The 21,208-nt window shown below is 35.2% G+C and overlaps 1 protein-coding gene across 6 annotated transcripts in view; it reads right to left on the bottom strand.

The window, feature by feature from the left end:
- Positions 1-21,208, bottom strand: part of LOC145988712 (beta-taxilin-like) — an 81,126-nt gene that overhangs the window by 8,814 nt on the left and 51,104 nt on the right. For 4 of the 6 annotated variants that reach the window (XM_083123814.1, XM_083123811.1, XM_083123815.1 and 1 more), the window contains exons 2-9: positions 20,589-20,678; positions 19,086-19,256; positions 18,052-18,198; positions 12,005-12,199; positions 10,490-10,618; positions 5,068-5,226; positions 3,707-3,974; positions 674-1,095 (exon numbers count right to left, since the gene is read on the bottom strand). In XM_083123814.1, coding sequence (XP_082979940.1) covers positions 674-1,095; positions 3,707-3,974; positions 5,068-5,226; positions 10,490-10,618; positions 12,005-12,199; positions 18,052-18,198; positions 19,086-19,256; positions 20,589-20,660 — 1,563 coding nt within the window. In that variant the 5' untranslated portion in view covers positions 20,661-20,678. The remainder of the gene's footprint in view (positions 1-673; positions 1,096-3,706; positions 3,975-5,067; positions 5,227-10,489; positions 10,619-12,004; positions 12,200-18,051; positions 18,199-19,085; positions 19,257-20,588; positions 20,679-21,208) is intronic. The other 2 variants (XM_083123816.1, XM_083123813.1) reach the window with 1 other exon arrangement.

Raw genomic sequence — 21,208 nt, forward strand, 5'->3', positions numbered from 1 at the left:
GGATCATGACGATAATACTGAAAATGAGGTGTGACTGTGGCTGGAGCAGCAGCCCAAATACTTTTATGCAGCAGGTTTCAGGGAACTGATAAAGTGATGGAATATGTGCGTCAAGGTTGGTGGAGATTATGTTGATGTCAACCTCTCTGGCACCTGAACCTGCAGCAATTCCTTTGTAGGATTTTGTCTTATGATATCGATGTCTGTTTGTAATTGTCCTTTCATCCATTTCATCAAATCACCAATCATCCTCATCATCACAATTAGCAGTGGCAGAAAACTAACTAACTCTCTAGACTTCTTCAACCCAAAGGTTTATGGCTGCAGCCTTTTTTCTGTCCCTATCCTGGGCAAGATCAAACCAATGTCTTTCATCCCTACCAATTTCCTTTAGGTCCATCTCAACGTTATCCCTCCACTTTCGTCTTGATCTCCCTACAGGTGTCTTACCATCAGGTTTCCCAACAAGAATCCTGTAAACTCTTCTCACCTCTCCCATTCATGCCACATGGCCTGTCCACCTGTGTCTTCTTGATTTAATTATTCTCATATCTGGACATGAATACAAAATATGAAGTTCTAAATTAGTATATAACCATCTCCACTTATAATGAAATGTGGCAGAAAAACAATGTAAAATAACCTAATTCATTCATTCATGCATGCATCCTACCTTCTCTTTGCAATCAGTTCCAGAGTCACTGACAGCTGGTTTATCACATGTGTCTTTCACAGGTGATGCATCGTTCACAACCTCCGATCCTTTGATTTCTGCTGGTTGAGCTTCAGGAACATTTTCTGGTGATGCATTGGATTCCGCCTGGACACACGATTCTTTGACTACATCACTTGAAACACTGTCTGGACACAACTGAGATTCACCAGAGTCATTCTCAACTTTCTTTTCATTTCCTGGTAATTGTTCCGATTGAGCCACTGCATTTTGTTCAGGAGAACTATTTTCTTCGTCGTACTCTGCATTAGCTATCACCTGCAACTGTTCCAGTTTTTCTTTCAATTTTTCACATTCTTGGTTTAGAACTTCGACTGCTTCGAAATCATCCTCGGACACATCCTCTCTTGATGGGGGAGGAACTGAAATAAGAACAAGACATTGTAGATTTACATAGTTTCTTCCATATTTAACCTTTGAATAACAAGGCTGTCATATGTGACACCTATGTTCTTGTTTTGCACGCATGCATGCAAAAACCGGTTAGAGGTTTCTCACATGTGGTATACCTTCCTAGCCAGTATGTAAGCAGATGCGGAGATAGTGATCTGTGTCCACACGTAACGTGTCTGCTGGAATTTTTTCTAGAACATTCATGTGAATTTTCGTGTGGTTTGCTTTCACTGTTGTGTGTATATATATATATAGCGTAATGTAATAGGTATACGTATCCACAAAACTATTGAGAATACCTAGGCAACAGCAAAAGCAAATAGCAAGAAGAAATCACGTGAATGCTCTAGAACAGTTTCTCAACCTATGGGGCATGACCCAATGCTGGGTTTGGAAGGGACGCATGGTGGGTCATGAAGTTGGACTCAAAAATGTATTTACTGTGTCTTAAAAACCTATTACATTTAAATTATTAAAATATATTGCTTTACCAATTTAAGTTCAATCCATGTTGTATGTACGTAGTCTAAACTATACATTTCTGTTATTAATGTTCTACCACCACTTCTTACCAGAATCTCTCAATTTCAGCATGTGTATTTAGTTAGATGTTAGACTAGGGTAACCAGATTTTTAGATAGGGTGACGAATAGCAGGACATCCACGGATATGTATGGGGAGGGAAGGTTGCAGCTATAAGTAAAAGACCACATCAAGTGGACACCCCCTTTCTTTGGCAAAAGGACAGTCATGCTGCTTACATGTGTCCTGGCATATTACAATTTAATCTGTTTTCTTCTTAATTTGATTGTTGTTTAACATCGCTTTTCTGTCCCTTTTGGCTAATTGCAACAATGAGGATGATCGATGATATGATTAAATTCATGAATGGACACTCACAAAGAACATGACCAGGCTGGGATTTGACCTGAGGACACCTGACATTCAACCACTCCACCATGGAGGTTATCCCTTCTCATATATTTCCTTTTTCATTTCTCTCTTTTCTGTTCCTCCTATTGTTTATCTTTTTAATTTTACAGATAAACAGTCCTATCTCTCTTGCTCTTACTGGATTTTTTTGTGTTTCCTTACTTTCTTACCATAAAACATCCATACATTGTGAAATAATATTAACATATTTAGATCTATGCAAACTAACAATACTATTAACTTAAAAGGCACTAACAGTTTCAGAGGTGAACAATCATCTGGATGTTTTGCAGGACATTTCACAGAAAAATGTTGAAAGATAGTTGGTTTTTGTAGTAGTATCGCAGACCGCAGGACATGACCCTCAAAAAAAGGACTGTCCTGCGAAAACCCGGATGTCTGGCCACCCTATGTTAGACTAGAGTAAATTAAAAAAAAAAAAGGTAAAGTGTTCCCCTGTGCTTAGCACCACGCCATGAAGGCGTATAGGGGGTGTGGGGGTAACGCCCCACACTTTCTTGATCCGGTCGTGAGTAGGGGTGATGTGATCAGCATCACGCCCCTGACTGCCTTTACCCCCCAGGGTTTCCCCCAGGTACCCATGTTATTCGACTAGAGTAAATTAATCTTTTTAAATTACATATTTAATTTTCTAGAATGAAGTATGAGTATTGGTTTAAGCAAGCGTGAAAAAAGGCTTCTTACAGTACTCAATGTTAGTAAAAATATGATTATACTTGGTGCACACCCCTATAAGCAATTCTGCTGGTGCCCATGATTATGGGTCCCACGAAGTGTAATATCCTTCAAGGTGGGTCCCGGACTGAAAAGGGTTGAGAACCACTGCTCTAGAAGGAATTCTAAGCATGTGTCATCAGGGTTGCTACTCTTAGGCCATGATAAAATTCAAGTATAATTCCAGGTTTTTAAGGTGAATTTTCAAAAAACTCACCACCCACACACAAATATATTAACAATATAAAGGGTGCGTGTGTGATCCCAATGTATCCAAAAATTCTAATTCAATTAAATTAAACAGTATATACATTTAAAATATTCAATTTAAGGTGCGGAGTTTACATTTGCCACTTCACATACTCATACTCGATATACATCTACAAACACATGTCACAAATGTTACGGTTTACATTCTAATATACGAAAAATTGTTAATTGTATAAGAATTTGAGACTAAAATTTACCTAATCATCTTCAAGATATCTTCCGTCTGTCCGATATTGTTCTGCAAAGGATAACAACAACGTAAACGGGTTGAGAGAATTCGGGTTCATTTTCCAAGCTTCCTTCCTCGATAAAAATAAAAACTAAACTGTGAAAAACTTGCCTCTGGACTTTTATAAATATGTATAAATTCAATAGGATTTGGATTAATAAAAGTTGCAATTTTTTCACGTCTACGAAGAAAAATTCAAGCAAAATTCACGCAGAATTCCCGGTGAGTAGCCACCCTGGTCATTTTCAGTTTTTGAAATATCACAGCAGTTTTATGAAAGGAAAATTTGAAAACAGCTGACCTAATCTCGGCCAAAGGTCCAGCTGAATGAAGCCTTAACGTAAGAAATAAGATAATCCCTTTTATACATTTGTAAATAATCACAAACCTGAAGCACCAGACAGGAAACTTACCTCGTGTAACAGCAGCTGCAAGTGAAGTTGAGGGCTTCTTCTCCCCAGATCCCTCCTCCGCCTTCAGCTTGGCCATTAGTGAGCTCCTGTCGGCTTGCAGTGTTCGGCACAGCTTCTGCAGCTGCGTCAGTTGCCGGGTGGCCAGGGCCAGCTCGCTGTCACGCTGCTGCTTATCTGCGGCCATTTCCAGCAAAGCTTTGTGGCTCTTCTCCCACCTCTGCTTCCAAGACGATGTTTCCTTCTCTAGCTTGCATATCTTCTTGGACATCTGCATGGAGGAATTTCATTGCAGTCATAATCAATTTACATTCAACACATACGAAATGCAGCTTCTTATTTTAAGGGTGACTTTAACCCATTGTGCTGTTAAGAACTCCTTCCACCTCTACATAATAGCATTTAAAAACTTTACAAAAGATATCCAACACATTACTAAGATTACCTGCTTTACTAAGGTAGAGCAGCTAAGAAAAGAAATAATACCAGCCTCATTTGCTGCATTAAAATCAATGATGCCGAATAATAATTCATTGTTGGCTACATTGGTTTAGTTGGTAAGGTGTCCGACTGCAATGAGGGAGAACCCGGTTCAATTTCCAGGGTGGCTGATCTAAGGTTCGAATTTTCACAAACTTGTCGCTGCATAAAGCAGCTTTCTGAATCATCAATCTATGTATCTGGGGACAACTCTGGCGGGTAAAGGCAGCCAAAGTATAGTGCTCATTGTATTACCTCCAAAAAATGGCAAAAATTGTGAACATATAGGGCCATATCATCACAAAACCTCAAAAAACTTTACTCCAGCTGATTTTTGTATTATTATGATATCACTATGAGAAGTTCTTCAATCTTATTATCCAACTTTGGTTTGATTGATTGAATTGTTGTGTGAAGTCCACTTTAAACACAGATTGGCTTAATCAAGACTGGACCTATAGTTTAAAGTGGGATCCGAACCACTGTGCAATGTACCTCCACCAGGTATCGAACCTGAGACCCTTTATCCATCCTTGGTATAAACCTGAATTATGCTCATAAATATGTGAAATGTGGAAGAAAAAAAATAGGGTTGAGTAAATACATTTCGTTAAAACTGATCATAGATACCATAGGTATAAGCTGCAGATGGCAAGGGGGCCACTCCCTCCACAAAATTTTCAGTTTTAGTAAAAATTTACACAAGCTCTTTCGTTAAACTCCTGGAACTTGGGGTCCATGTTCATGCACTTGTACAGAATACACAGTACATGGACTGATATGAATACTGATGTGTTTCACTAGTTACAATTTCAAATTATAAGGAACGAGTAATACATATCTAACATTAGTTGCTCCAGCATTCAAACTGCACTGTTAATTACCTTCTCCATCTCTCCCTTGAAACCATTAAAAATGTCGTTGCTCCTTGTCAAAGCTTGTTGGAATTCATCATATTTGTCTGTGTAGAGGCTGAGCTGACCTCGTAAGTTCACTTCAGTTTGTTGCATCTCCTGACACTTGCCCTGATATTCCGTTATTTCCTGCAATGGAATGTGGTGATTATAGAGACCAGATTATAAAGGAAAAAACTTTACTCTAAAAAAGAATAAAAAGAGAAAATTATTGCCAATAAAAGGAAATGAAAAAGACTATAGATTATTTTTGCCCTCCATTAAAAATATTATTTTAAATGAAGACCCAATATGTGTATATACCAGTCATAAATAAAAAGGGATACATTAAATTACAGTACAGCAAATAATCTTGCTATTAGTTTTAAAGAAATCTTCCTTGAAAACAGCTTACCGCATTCCACTTGTACCTGTCTTTGCCATTTCACTCACACTCAATACTGTTTGTCACTGTCACACAGTAAAGTTAAAATTATTCTAAAAAATTTCACAATCAAAGTCTAACTCTAGCAGAGAAGTACACTTTCATTTCAACAGGCCTGCCACTTACAATGCATTTGTTACTGTTTAACCCCAGATCGCATTGTTGTAACAATCGCTGCAATGTACTCCCAACACTCATGGAGGGAAGGTAGGGTAGAAGGTGCTTGTTCTTTCTTTCCTCTAAGCTGCACCAAATAGACAATTGCTGAATGTGTTGTTTCGGGAAAATTCAGTCGTATAAAGTTTTGATATCTTGTCAATAAAGGGACCAGACAGAAAATGTTTTAAAAAAAGGAAAGTCAAAAGCACATAATGTTCTTGATGGAAGACAATTATCAACACACTTGATATTTATTCCATGATTTGTGTTGAAAAATAAAAAAAGGAATTCCCTTTAATGGTGATGATATAACTGGGTGTATCTTCTACAATTAAAATAATATTCGAAGGAAAATTCAGGATATTTAAGGCAAATTTTCCAAAAATTCCAAGTGAGAAATAATAATTGTTATAATAAAAATTAATTTGTAGTAACATTTTTACATTAAACATTTCCATGTTTACTTATGATATTAAGTAAATATCTCTCTTTAGACATCTAGAAATTAATCATTACCTTATCCTAGTCATTAACAAAAAAGAGTCAATTATTGTAAGTATTAATGTCAATCACCAGTTTTATAGTTCAAAAAAGTGATCACTCTCTCGCGTGAAATCTAGAACTAATCCGATTACTTTCAAGCCATCGAACTAATAATAATCATTCCTTGAGAAAAAAGTAAATAATGATCATCTTCCGTCCCCCTTCTTTTGTCATTTAAAATGAAGTGGCCTTCCCCAGACTAGTATAAACTTGCAATGAAGTTATAAAGCAGCAGTAAAAAAAAAAATATTAAAAATTGATGCATAATATCCTGTTGATAGTAAACTTTTAAACCAGTTAGAAAAATTGAAGGTTTCTTTTTTATTTTGTATTACTTTTCTGTCAGTGTGGCTAATTGTGATGACAAGGATGAATGACGAGCAGACAGTATTCCCACTCAGTTATCAAAACAAATGCACACACTTTTCCAGATTGTCTAGGTATTTTCAAAAAATGTCTTTAATGCTCTCTTTAGTGATTTTTGTTTGGAGAGGAAACATGAAAGTTATGCAAATACTTCTTTAAATTAAAATTACTCCTTTACTTACAAATTCCTTGTGTCAAATTAGAGTTTGCGAATATATGAAACTTCCATCTTCATAGTTTTTCTTGTATGTACGCATTGCTTGCATGATAGAATTATTTTCCTGTAGTTTACGGTTATTACAAGCATAAGAAAACAGTTTTTTCTTTGTGACGTTTCAGGAGAACACACGCTCCTTTCATCAGACATTTATTTTCATTTTGACTAAAGATACAGTTATAACAATGGTTAGTAATTTTTAAACAAAAAGAATCTGTTATATAATGGATGTTGTCAATGTTACATTGTTGTAATATAGCAACTTAACTGTGAAAAAAACAGTCTATTTTATTTTTATTTTAGAATTTTTTAAATTATGAATCCCAAATATCATCAGGTAATTCAAATTCATCATTGTTTTCACAAAGTCTCTTGATGTTTTCTGTTACATTAAATTTTAAAGATGGTGGCTTACTCCATTTGTGAAAAAGAAAACTCCACACTGGATCTATGTTACCATTTTCATTATTTAATTTATTCCAGTGTTCTTCTGCAATGAACGAGGCTTCCCAGACATTCAACTCTGTGTTTCCCGTTAATCTTTTTAAAACCCTTCTCTTTTTAATCAAATGCTTCTCTTCGATGATATGAGTTGACAAACCTGTTCTTGGGTTTAGATTTATAATGTCCAAAACATGTTCGTGCCATCTTATTGCCATTTTCCTTGCTGTTTGTCCCACATAATCTTTTGAACATGAACAACTTATATTATATATTCCTGTGGTTTCCACATCTGGTAGCGAGTTTCTCATTTTGAATTCATTAAATGTACATTCCAAACTTCTTGGTGATTTAAAAACAATTTTGAAATTAAAACTTCTAAAAATTTTTGCAATTTTATGTGAGAATCCCTTGTGGAATGGAATGCACACAAATTTCTTTTCAACAGATTTTTCATCTTTGACAAAGTTGAAAAATCTGTTGAAAAGAAATTTGTGTGCATTCCATTCCACAAGGGATTCTCACATAAAATTGCAAAAATTTTTAGAAGTTTTAATTTCAAAATTGTTTTTAAATCACCAAGAAGTTTGGAATGTACATTTAATGAATTCAAAATGAGAAACTCGCTACCAGATGTGGAAACCACAGGAATATATAATATAAGTTGTTCATGTTCAAAAGATTATGTGGGACAAACAGCAAGGAAAATGGCAATAAGATGGCACGAACATGATTTGGACATTATAAATCTAAACCCAAGAACAGGTTTGTCAACTCATATCATCGAAGAGAAGCATTTGATTAAAAAGAGAAGGGTTTTAAAAAGATTAACGGGAAACACAGAGTTGAATGTCTGGGAAGCCTCGTTCATTGCAGAAGAACACTGGAATAAATTAAATAATGAAAATGGTAACATAGATCCAGTGTGGAGTTTTCTTTTTCACAAATGGAGTAAGCCACCATCTTTAAAATTTAATGTAACAGAAAACATCAAGAGACTTTGTGAAAACAATGATGAATTTGAATTACCTGATGATATTTGGGATTCATAATTTAAAAAATTCTAAAATAAAAATAAAATAGACTGCTTTTTTCACAGTTAAGTTGCTATATTACAACAATGTAACATTGACAACATCCATTATATAACAGATTCTTTTTGTTTAAAAATTACTAACCATTGTTATAACTGTATCTTTAGTCAAAATGAAAATAAATGTCTGATGAAAGGAGCGTGTGTTCTCCTGAAACGTCACAAAGAAAAAACTGTTTTCTTATGCTTGTAATAACCGTAAACTACAGGAAAATAATTCCATCTTCATTGCAAGTTAAACAATCTTATCTAATATTCCTGAACTTTCATGATTTTTGCAGAATTCCTCAAATTTTCCATCACCAACGGTGGCTTTCCCTGGCATTTACAGGTTACTGAAACCCTGCCGGATTAAAATGGTGAATGAACACTCACAAATAAATACTACAACCCAGGCCAGTACGTGAACAGAAATCTTCCGTGATGAGTCCTTACTGTAACAATCACCACCACTTTCTTTTCTGAAAACAACCACTGGTGTCATCTTTCTCATAGATACCGGGATTTGATCAAATAGGGGAGGGAGGTGGTCTGTTCATATCTATCTCACCTCAATCACATCCTTAAAAATTTAATGGGTCAGTTGCTACAGAGTTATAGGCTAAAAAATTTGTCACTTGAAGCAATTTCTATGGATAGTCACATTCACAGTGATTGAAAGAAGTAATGATTAGATTTGAAAAATGAAGAAGCACTTATTTGAGAAATTGAGGATTTTCACATCTAAACCCTAGAAGGAAAAGGTTGGGCTGAAATTTAAAAAAAAATCAGAAAAGGAATCACTCATTTGTACTTTTTTGTAAATTTTAAATTTCTATTGATTACACTGATTAACAAAAAAAAAAAATGGCAGATACCTTGGTATCCAACACGCGTTCTAAGACAATTGAAATGTGCTGATTCAAAATATGCAAACCATTTGTCTGTAACACCCACCATTCTTGAGATATACGACATCAACATTTATATATGTTTAACACTGTATCAAGGCAAACAACTCTCAGACATAGGTTTCACTATCTAGTTGAAGGTACAATACATATAAAATACATATAGAATATACGTCCTTAATTTAAGGTGTGTTTGGATTGAATTTCTTGGCTGTAGACTTGTGTTTGTGCTGAGCATTTGGCATGTCATGCTGAAGCATCCAAGAGTAGTCAGTCAACATTGCTGTACTCCATCGCAGAGATGTCCTGATCAAAACGTTCACACTGTTCGTCACTCACTGAACCTTGTTTCTCAGGGAAGAAGTCAAGATATGAGTCGAGGAGATGTCTGTACGCACTAATGCACTTCTGCACAACATTCACATAGTCAGCAGATTTATAATTTCCAAGGAAATTGGCTACGACTGACTTGAGTGCCACCCATGCATCCCTTTCAGTACCACTCAGTAAGTCTTGGAAGTCTCTGATTGGCCAATTCTTCTTTATGTAGTGGTGCTTTCTATCTCTGCTATCCCAGTCGCAGATGAAGCAGCATTATTTCTTCGCCTTCCTTATCCAACCGTGCAAGTTGCATGCACATGTCACACAGATGAACTGTGGTGTCCACAACTTACCACTATCCACCTTTGAATCAAAGTATAGTTCATGTGCTTTCTTCAGAAATGATGTAAAAGTCTTCCAATAGGATTTGTCTGTTAGATAGCCCCACACATAGCAAAACAGATCTGGTGAATTTATGCAACCTCTGGATGCCATAATCCACTGTCACTCAAAATAAGCAAGAAACACATGAAAGTATAGTAATGCGATCTTGAAAATATTTCGACGTATTGCCTTAAGTATAACTGTTTCTACAAACGACGAAAAAATTTCGGTATTGCATGAAAAATAAAACTTTGTTGATATCTTCAAAACCTGATGTGATAGAGCGAAACAGTTTTCAGATTTGAAATCAGCATGAAAAACTGCATTAGAAAATGTAAACATCATGTCAGGTATCTACAGCACGTTTATCAGTGTTACCGACATTTTAAAGCAAAACTCTGATCGACTAATACAGTATAGTTGGTGTGGAATTTTTATACATCAATATTTACAAATATGATGAAGAACATTAAATTGTTGCAATGTTCCAGTACCAATGTTCGGTACCGTTATCAACTCAGCCTTAATAATGATAACAGTGCAATAATAATTACCAAAAGAAGCTGTTGTTTTTCACGAAGGAGAACTTCTTTTTCCTCTGCCATTTCCATTTTCGCCTTAGCTAGTTTGGCTTCTGCTAACTGTGATTCAAGTTGAATTTGTTTCAGGAGTTTCTCCACTTGCTGCAAGTAGAATCATTAAGAATGAGACATCTGCACGTGTCTGTTATCTAGCTACTACTAACATATTTCCTAATCAGCAAAAAATTATATTTCAACATCGTTAGTAACAACAGAATTGCGTTAAAATCTTGTAACAGCATTAAAAAATTTAAAGTTAGCTTCTTATGTATGAAAGCAGTGATAAAAATTCAGGATAATTTGGGAAAAAAATCTGATTTCTGATTTATGTTATTTCTTATCTACACAAATAATGGCGAGTCAAATGAAAGTGTGCGAGTCTTCCCCTGGGTTAAATGGTTTCGTCCAGTGACTCTTGGCAATCCACGCAAATGATTCAATAACCCATAAGGATGCATTGCGCAGGGAATAATCTTGTTGCAGGACAATGCTAGGTCACATGCAGCTGATGTGCAAACTCTAGAGAAGTTCAATTGGAAAATGCTGCAGCATCCTCCTTACAGTCTGGACATCTCACCAAGTAACTTTCATGTTTTTGGTGAACTTAAGAGAAAGCTGAAAGCTCGAAGATTTGCTTTGGATGTGGACGTACGGAGGCAGTCTCAGAACATTCTAACCCAGCTCACAAAGGACTTATATGAGCATGGAATCACCAGACTCGTTATACAGTGGAACAAGTATCTTAATGCTGGGGATGTGTATTTCTGACATAAAAATTGTTTTCCATGCAAACTTCATCATTGCTCACTTTTGTTTGTCTTGCCCTTGAAATTATTCATAGAAGAATCATAAAATATTAAAAATCTATAACAATATTAAAATTCTATACACCTATATATTTTGGGTTACAAACATTACCAACTTTTTTTTTTAATACTGCATATTACGAAGACTGAATTAAACACAATTATAAATTATCAAATGAATTTGTTTTTATACTATTAACATTACCAAGATATGCTTAGAAGAAAATAACAGGAAAACTATTAAAAGTTATTTATGAAAGAATACATTTCCCCTTTACAATTAAGTAATCTCTTCCTGTGTCACTGTTCATTAATCTAGTATATGTGCAATGAGAGTTACGAAAAAAACATTAAAAACTGAGTTCTTCATGTTGCAAAAAAGATTAAAAAATTCTTTACTTGCATGCAAGATTCTAAGTCGTCATGTTTTCAGGTGATATTATGGCTTTGTGCATACTAAGATGTGAGGCAGCACTCTAAACATATATCTCTGCAAATAGGTCTACATCAAACAAATATTTTGTTTTTCTGGACTAAACACCCTTTTCCACCAATTCTGAGAAATGTTCACATCACTTGCTTTTATAATTCCATATCTAGGAAGAAAAAATGTTTGTGTAACAAAATAATAGTAGTAACAATAGTCAAGTTTTCCAAGTTTCAACTTCATACTTTCACATACCTGTTCTCGTAACTCATACTGTTCACATAATGATTTGAATTTCTTTGTCATCTCCAAATTCTCTTCCTTCAGCTTTGTGTTTTTCTCGTTATTTTGTTGCATGAGCGAAGTAATTTCATTAAGTGTACTTTGAAACTTGGCTGATACTTCCTTTCGCTTTTCCTCCTCTTCACGGATTTTGAGAAGACTTTCATCCTATATTAAAAAAAAAGAAGCATTGTTACACATTGCACAGCACAGGTAAGATTAAGTAATAGTTAATATTTGCTGACAATGACCTCAAGAATTTATAACTGGTAGGGACAGACATGACATATTTTCCTGTACTGATAAAGTACCAATATAAAATTAAACTAAATCAATATTTTTCCGATCTGATATAATTGCAAATGTTGCTTAAAGAACATGAGCAGTTCATTAACCTCATGAATTTCTTAAGATTCACGACGTGTCTACAAAGTTCTTAGACTGTCTTAATAAAAAGTGTAAATATGTGAGACTTGCCATAAGCCTTGGTTAGTCTTCGATGTACTCTTTGCAACATCTTATTTGACTGTCCCGAATTCGTAAACTTAGTAACATTGCACTTTAGAGCCAGCTGACTGTAGCCAACTTTGAGTTGGTCCCTCAACTAGACGAAAAACGCTGTGGTGAAATGTTTTCAATTTTGCACATTCCATGAACTTAGAAACAATAAAACGTTATTACAATACTCAATAAAACAGAAATAGTAAATTGCATAAAGAACCTTAAGGAATTTTTATGATTTCGGTTGCTCAACTTGAAATCAGAGAAGTTTGAAACACTGATTAGAGTTTCTCTCCACCTGAAGGAAATCACCATCACGTTTGAGCACAAAGAAGCAAAATTTATGAGGAGTTTATGCGACATTTTATTTACAATACCCTGCATAATATCGAACAGTTCTCAAAAAATAACATTTTTCATGATTTGGCAAGAAAATATGCTTGGTTTCATAAACATCAACATGTTTTTAAAGGCATAATGCCAGTAAGTTAAAGTAGAGCAGTTGGTTAGATGCAGTAATCCTTATTTTTCGTCAACCATTAAAGGTTGCAGGTTCAAATCCTATCCTCTTCTCTCCTCATTTTTTTTAGCTGATCAGATACTGTTGGTATTAGAACATTTCAAAAATTTATCCGATGCGCACTTTGAAGGACGTCCCTTCTGCACATTTTTTCCCTTAGAAGCTGTTGAATGCCAGGAATTAAGGTTAAAACTTTTCTCTATTAGCCATTCTTCATAAGTTGTGTTAACACCACATTATGACTAATAACATATCACATACATGTAATCAGGATGTTGTACGTAATGTTATTTAAGATATGTATTGTTTATGCTCTTCACTGACACCTAAAATATTTATTATTTCTATATACTAACACACAAACACACACACAAGGGAAGAGTTTAATGAGTTAATATTGCTAAGATTGGTAATGTTATATTTGTTCCTTCCTTCGTAATGCCTGTTGTTAATCCCCTCACCTCCATCTTCCGGTACGTATAAAAGGAATAGTAAATAGCCTATTAACATAAGTAAATGGCTATTGCGACGGAGCCGATACTAACAACTATTTACACAGTGACTGACAAAAAAAATGCAAAACCTGAGAATGATCGTTAATTCGTCACTGCTTTATATCCAAAATACTAGTCTTATTTCAACAGAAAGTATTAGATCTATAAAACGTTCTACTAAATTCGCAACATTCAAAACAACCACCACATTAGCTCTATGTAACTTGATTCTGTGCATTCCACGTGGCACATGAAATAGTTTCCGGAAATGCTGAACCTCTTTCTTGCAACTCGTGAAATACAGAGACCAACATTAATTTGCCAGCAAGGTGGATAAACATTTTACTTTTGAAAAAATCTTGCCCCGATTGAGAATTGAACCCACGACCACCCTCGTCAGAATCAAACACTCAACCTCTTCTCCAAGTAGCTCACATTAGTTGCCAGTTTTGAGAAACCAATGCACACATGATGTTATTACAATTTTTAAGTCGAAACGTATTCAGCAAAAATCAATAAACGCTGAAAGAGAAAAATGGTGAACATTTCTATTGGTGTTTTGTCACATTTTGTAAATGCCGTGTTTTGAACAAACAATCGTTTAGTTACAAAGTATTTTCTAGTTTGTTGACAGTAGGATTTTGAAAGCGAAAAGGAGGCAGTTGAACCAGTACCTGATTCTCAAGAAACTTCAACCTTCTTAAAGACTGTAGAAAGAGAGAGAGAGAGGAAAGTGATATTAAACTTCTGGAATATAAAATATGTGTGAAATTAAAACAACGGAAAATCTTTTAAGTGTATATTAACGAACTACAAACGATGATAAACCTACTTTTGTGGTGGAAAACATCATTTTCAAAATATGAACCTGATTTTTCTGTATTCTAAAGTGGGAATGTGGCAATATATTATCCCTCAGCACGGAAAATTTACATAAACCGCCACCTTCCCTCCAACTTATTCAGGGTGGCCACTCTAGGACCATAATAATAAAATTCAAGTATAATTCCCGGTTTTCAAGGCGAACTTTCCAAAATTTCAAGGGTACTTGCAGATGTTTCTTCTGTTTCAAACTTACGTATTACCACTTCTCACCCCGCTCCCCCCACCAAATATATTAACAATGTAAAGGATCTGTGAAATTCCGAACACAAGTCACAAATGTAATTTTCTACCAAAAATTGTTAATTGTATAAGAATTTCAAAATCAAATTTATGTAATCAACATCAATATATCTTACAATGTCTAATAGATTGTTCTGCAAAGGATACTAACAAAGTAAATGGATTGAATTATGTTTTATTTTCCATGCAGCTTTATCTTCATAATTTGTGCAACAGAAATGAAACACAAACTGAAATTGCTTTATGGAAAAGAAAGTAAAATAGGCTTTATAAATAAAATGAAGAATGTGAAAATTCTTACTTTGCACTACATAGGTTATGGTAAATTTCGATAATATAAGTTTAAAATATATTTTTGAAAATTTGGTCAGTAACCAATTTTACAAGGAATATTTTTGGCATGATCTGAGAACATGCTGGCAGAAGAACCCTTTCATTTATCTTGCATGTGAGCAGCAGAGATATTTAATAGAATGATCGTTACAAAGCATAGTTTTCTCTTCCACTATCACTCCTTCTTCCATTATTTAAATCTGTACAGATTTGAAAAACTAACTCACACGTTGGCTCTCCATCGCTACCTCCAGTAAACTGAATGCTCGAAGAGCAGATGACAAACTAGCTCTAAGTAGTGATGTATTATCATGGCAAGGTGTGTTTTGAGCACAACGCTAGCCTAGCAACTTTGGAAGTCTCGTTTCTGTCTTAAACTGAAAGCAGAGACATACGAGAACTTGCAGAGCTCATTTTTCCAGGGTGTAGTTTTTAAAATTGCTGTAAAAAAATTGAGTGGAAATGTCCATTGCTGGATGCCCCTGCAGATATCTTCTTTTGAGATTGTGTTTAGGTGGCTCATCACAGCTTCTTCAATTTCCAAAATGGTGTCAAAACATTGGCCCTTCAGGTGGGATTTGAATTTGGGGAGTAAAAAGTAGTCAGCCAGTTCCAAGTCTGGTGAATAAGGTGGGTAGTTTAACACAATCACTTGTTTCCGTGCCAAAAACAGTTGGACAATAATTGCCTTGTGGCTTGGCACAGTGCCATGCTGCAGGAACCAAGCACCAGATTCAACCAGCTCTGGTCTCACTCATCGTAATATCTTTAGCAAGCACTCTAAAATGGATACACACAAAGCAATCATCCTCAGTGACTGTGCCCAGTTTTTATTCAGTTTTTGTCTAACTTTTTCAACATTACCGTCAGTTCAACTGGTGGAGGGCAGGCGTGGTTCTACCCTTAGGTCACATGGTCATGTGCCCCTCCATCCTTTATGTATCTAAAAAGAGCTACAACTATAACAATTTACGCAATTGTTTGCAATGCTTGTATTTTATTTGCTTTGCCGCACACACTCTTTATCGAAGCGAAGATGGCTACAGTGGGTAGGACGAAACTTGGCAACATAGGAAGGGTCACATTCTGGCTGCGGACTTCCTGCCTTGCTGCTTTAACATCATCCCTACATTCTGCGCTGTGGGGGAGGTCCGGGGGTTTATGGGTGTTTTCATTGCGAATGGTCATAATATCGCTGAGACCCAGGACCCACATTTGGGGGGTTGTTTTTCGGTTTCCCGCTAAATGGTGGCTGGGTCCACTTACCATACCTTACCGAACAAAAGGAACTTTGGTAGAAGGAGGTGGGGTGGGGAAATCTTGTCGAGGTTTGATTTGATCAGAAAAGTTTTCATGAACTGGTGTTATGAGTTCTTTACTGACGTGTTACCGTGCGCGTGAAAATAAAGTGAAATGAAACAGGTGAGATAATACAAAATCACCAAGGCCGTTTGTTTGCCAAAGAATTAGGTCCACCAAAACCACAGGTTTGTCTAAATCAAGTGTTCAAAGATAAAAACAGAGCAGAACATACAACAAAAAATAGCTAATTCCCTCCTTTTTTGTTGATATACAAGAAATGAAATAACAAGATAAACTTTTCTAAAGTATTACATATTATTAATTTGATATATATTACATGTCGCTGGTATGACTTCCATTAGTCATAAGATATAACCTATATTTTGAATATGCCCTACCCTTTGCAGACCCCACGAGCCGCCACTGGTGGAGGGATGACCCTCACTGGGATCATCCGCCACATCTTCCTGACCATCACGGAATCAACGATGCCAAATGAAAACATTGGAACGACAAAAGGCTTCATTGCAATTAGCAGTTTTCAGCATTTCAACGGTTTATGAAGGGGTTTTACTGAGTTTTACACAAAACTTAATTGTCACTCTTTGTTCTGTTTTCAAATGCATGACAAAGGTACAAAATACAGCACTAGTTTAAATGCTGTAACTCACTCAAAATTGCACCGAATCAGACACAAATTTCACTACACACTCACTACATGTGACACTACATAATACATGTACCAAATGCCAGATGGTGCATTTATCTTGTTACAATGTTGCCAGTCTAAAAACTTAGTAGACACACTGTGTATGTAAATAGGTGACAGTAATGGATTTTGCATTTGAGAAAGAAACTGCATATTTAGAAATTTACTTCACACTTGTATGTTATTCAAAAAAATAACAAAATGGCAGAATTTTGCACCAACTTACAGATTAGTTATGGAGCACTATAGGAATACGTGTGACATTTCACACATAAAATATAAGGTTCTGGACATGAGATTGCATTAAAATGCTCACAATGAACTGATTTCATAGAACTGTGATGTACTTTGTGGTGTCTTGATAACAAATTTTAAAAAAAATTGACTATGATGACAGCCTAAATGCATGAAAAACATTAACAGAAATATGTTACGTGTGTGGTGCTCTAAAAATGAAGCAACGTTTGATTTCATTTATCTCTGAAGCATATATATATAGGCTACAGATGCTAATATTTTTTGTTGGTGAAATATGCAAATCAAATGCATTTAAATTAAATTTGATTAAATATTTCCTTAACAAAATGTCTGATGAAGGGAGCATGTGTTCTGATACGTCACAACAAAACCAACCAACTAACCAACCAACCAACCTCCCTCTCTCTCTCCCTCCCTCTCTAAAATTGAAAATAAAGTTAAATAAGTGGGTACAAAGAAGGAAGGCACTCTTCACTTCACACCATTCCAGAATGTTAGTGCAGCCCTTCACTATCATTTTGTTTGCTTGCCAATTACATCGTTGTCTGGATGCACATTACAAAGGCACAATACTTTGTGCTACCACGATATTGCTACACACTTGCTTTGAGTTCCATCTACTGTTTCCTGCCATAATAAGACATATTGTGATAATCATGATAGGAAATCCATGAGATGTTCTGTTTCATGATACCAATATGCAGTGTGCAATATTGTCACAATGAAATTGAGGGCAATTGTGTACTAAGTTCACATGATTAAACTCTTCTAAATTTACCTTAACTGCCTTGTTCTGCCTTTGAAGCTCTCTGCACAAACTTTCTAACCTACTGCGAGTGAGTACTGCCTTGCTGTGCTCAGTCTGCAATTGTTCTTTTTCCCGCTGTATAACTGCAGTGCGTTTCTCAGTCTGTTTAAGTGCTATCTGAATAAAAAAATGAAAAAAAGAGGAATCATTTATCTCTATAGGCAGTTTTAAAAATACACCACAAAATCAGCACTACCTAGTCCCTACAGGAATCAAACCTGTAACTCTTGCATCAAACTAAAAGTCTTTCGTTTATTGCTACTCTTAGTGATGAACTTTTGGTATACGGTATTTACACCTTTGTTTTCTATATTGTATAATATTATCACCACATAACAATAATGTAACAATATTAAAAGTCACCAAAATAATATTACAATATAATTTTGTGTAATTTGCATTAACAGATAAGAGAACAGCAGAAGATAATCTTACTGAAATTGATTAGTAATGTGGATATGTAGCTCCAATTTTGTTCAAAAGTAGTTCATCACATTTGATGTAGAAGTTGATATTTTTTACTTTATGGATCCTCTAACCTGATGGCATGAGTATGCATGTCTGAAAAAGTATCTTATTATTTTAGCAACTTCTAAGTTATTCCTATTTCTCTATTATTTCATGCCACTTTTGGCTGATCATCACAACAGGAATGACTGATTATTAGATGAAACTGATGGAAAACTTACAGATGAACACCCACATCAAAGCCAGGACTAACTTGAACATTAAGCATTTCCTAAATTCATTACACTAATTGCGTAATTACTTCTTGTAATTAATAAAAGTGTATTGCAAGAAAATATCATAAATTCTGTGATGGCAATACAACCTCACAGTTTCTGAATATCTGCTCTGAACTTTGTATATTATTATTAAATGCAAAGTCAAGGTCATTAATGTAAACTTTGACCTTCAATACATTCCATTTTATTAAAATCAAAGTTACAGCTTAAAGATTGAAACATACACAGTTTCACAAAGATGTAGATTATAAATCCCACCTGTAATTTACGATTCTCATCCACAATGTCAGCATACTTCTTACACATTGCTGCTAACTTCTCTTCCGTCGTATCCAAGCTATTCAAAGCCTTTAATACTTGTTCCACACTTTTATCATCTTTCTTCCTTGATCTCTCCTCTCGATTTTTCTTCACAGTTTCAATTTTAGCCTAAAATGTACAAAAAAGATGAAATATTTAACTTCTAAAAAAAAAATGGTAACACTTTACTATACCAGAGACCGATTTCTTCAAATTTACAGGAGAAAGTACTTACGCAAATCATTTTCTGTAGCGTTGTTGATGTTCGGGAATGTAGTTTTGATCCATTTTAATGCGAATGCATGTGTTTTTTTTTACGAAAATCTATTTCCGACGCTCTCGTATTGTCCGTATATGCTAAATTGAACGAAAGGAGTGCTAATGGAACCTAACCTAACAGGCCTAACCTAACCTAGTAGGCATACCTCGTCCCCGTGATGGTTCGTGGGGATATCGTGAATTTTTGGGCTATCGTGAATTTTTGGGCTAGTGTCAATGGTTTTTGGGGCTACCTTTAGATGGCTTGTTGGAAATAAGGAACAACAGTAAGTACTCGTTAATGTAAGAAATAGATATTATTTTCGTTAGAAATTCATTATTTCACCTAAAGAAATGTTCCGAAATGCAGAATAGTATGTTAGCAATGTAAGAAATTGCGAAATAAATCATTGATAGGTGTCTCCGGTATAGTAAAGTAGTACCAAAAAAACATTAGCCCCGTCTTAATTCGCTACACTTCTTGGCACAAGGGTGCATCACAGGTGCATTCCAGTGTCAGGCTGTCCAAAGAAACTGTGCTCAACCAAGTAGATTATAAGCAGGGTTCAAGTCCAAAAGATTCAACTGTCTGCCACTTTCACCGTTCATTTGATTGGTTAGCACGTGACTATACACCACACTGTACACTGCTCCAAAAGATAGTGCAAATGGTGCCAACACCAAGTACACTACATGGCACCAAATAAACAAAGTAGATAACTCAGTGTTGCACTTTGTAACCAACAAGACGCGAGCATGCAAAGAGAGTCATAAAGTGTAGCAAACTAGATGGGGCAATCATTACAATGCTAAGCCAATCCATTGTATTCAATAAAAAAGCCAATGCAACAGAAACAAAAAACTTTCAGTCATGTTGCTTTCTCTTGTAAGTTTTTAGTTATTAGTACCTGAATACCTTAGTTCAAATTTAATGCCAGTACCAGTTAATCATTTGAGTTTTCTCTTAATGCCAGTACTAATTAATCATTTGAGTTTTGTCTGAAGTACGCAACATGTAAATTTGATTTGGATATTGTATAACAAAAATTAATTTATTTTTAAAATCTACGAAGCCACAATCAGTGTGAAAGGATCTGTATAACAATATCTAGGTACAATACTTTATGCAGAAAGTTTATGCAGATCTAGAAAATGTCTATATGCTTTATTATACAAAAGTACACTTAATTTTTTAACACCTACCTCCACTACCTTATTTTCCACAGGAGACTGTGCAGGAACTGCAGATTCATTCACTTCCTTGGTTTCCATCATTTTATCATTAGACTTCTTCTGAAAAAAAATAGTTCACTTTTTTTCTTTTTTTTTAACTCTACATTCCCTATTTGTAAGTCACGGATTACACAAATAAGTATTTTGATTCGTGTCCAGTTTTTTCATCAATTGAATTGGTCACATGAACAATGTTGTATCCAACAAAAAATAAATATGCCAAATAGAAAAAATTTCAATCATGTAGCTTTCTCTTGCACGTTTTTCTTCAAACAGGAAGTTTCACGGTACAAAAACCCCTTCCATCTCTTCATAAAGCCTTGTCTACTACATTCTCAAAGTCAAAAACAATTTTTCTCAAATTTGATGACACTGTTGTCTGTTGGCAAAACTGATGAACATTAGTCATGTGACTGATTCAATTACAGACTAGCAATTATTAACTAACTTTTACACACATGCATCAATTTTTATACAGAGGGGTAGACAAAACTAAAAATAATTCAGGCACCAGTTCCTTTTCTAAAGAGATAACTTTTTAAAATTCAAACTAAGAAAGCTGTGAATTCAACTAAGATAAGCTATGAAAT

Source organism: Lepisma saccharinum, chromosome 6, assembly GCF_977018435.1.
Source record: "Lepisma saccharinum chromosome 6, izLepSacc3.1, whole genome shotgun sequence".
In the NCBI taxonomy this organism is placed as follows: Eukaryota; Metazoa; Arthropoda; class Insecta; order Zygentoma; family Lepismatidae; genus Lepisma; species Lepisma saccharinum.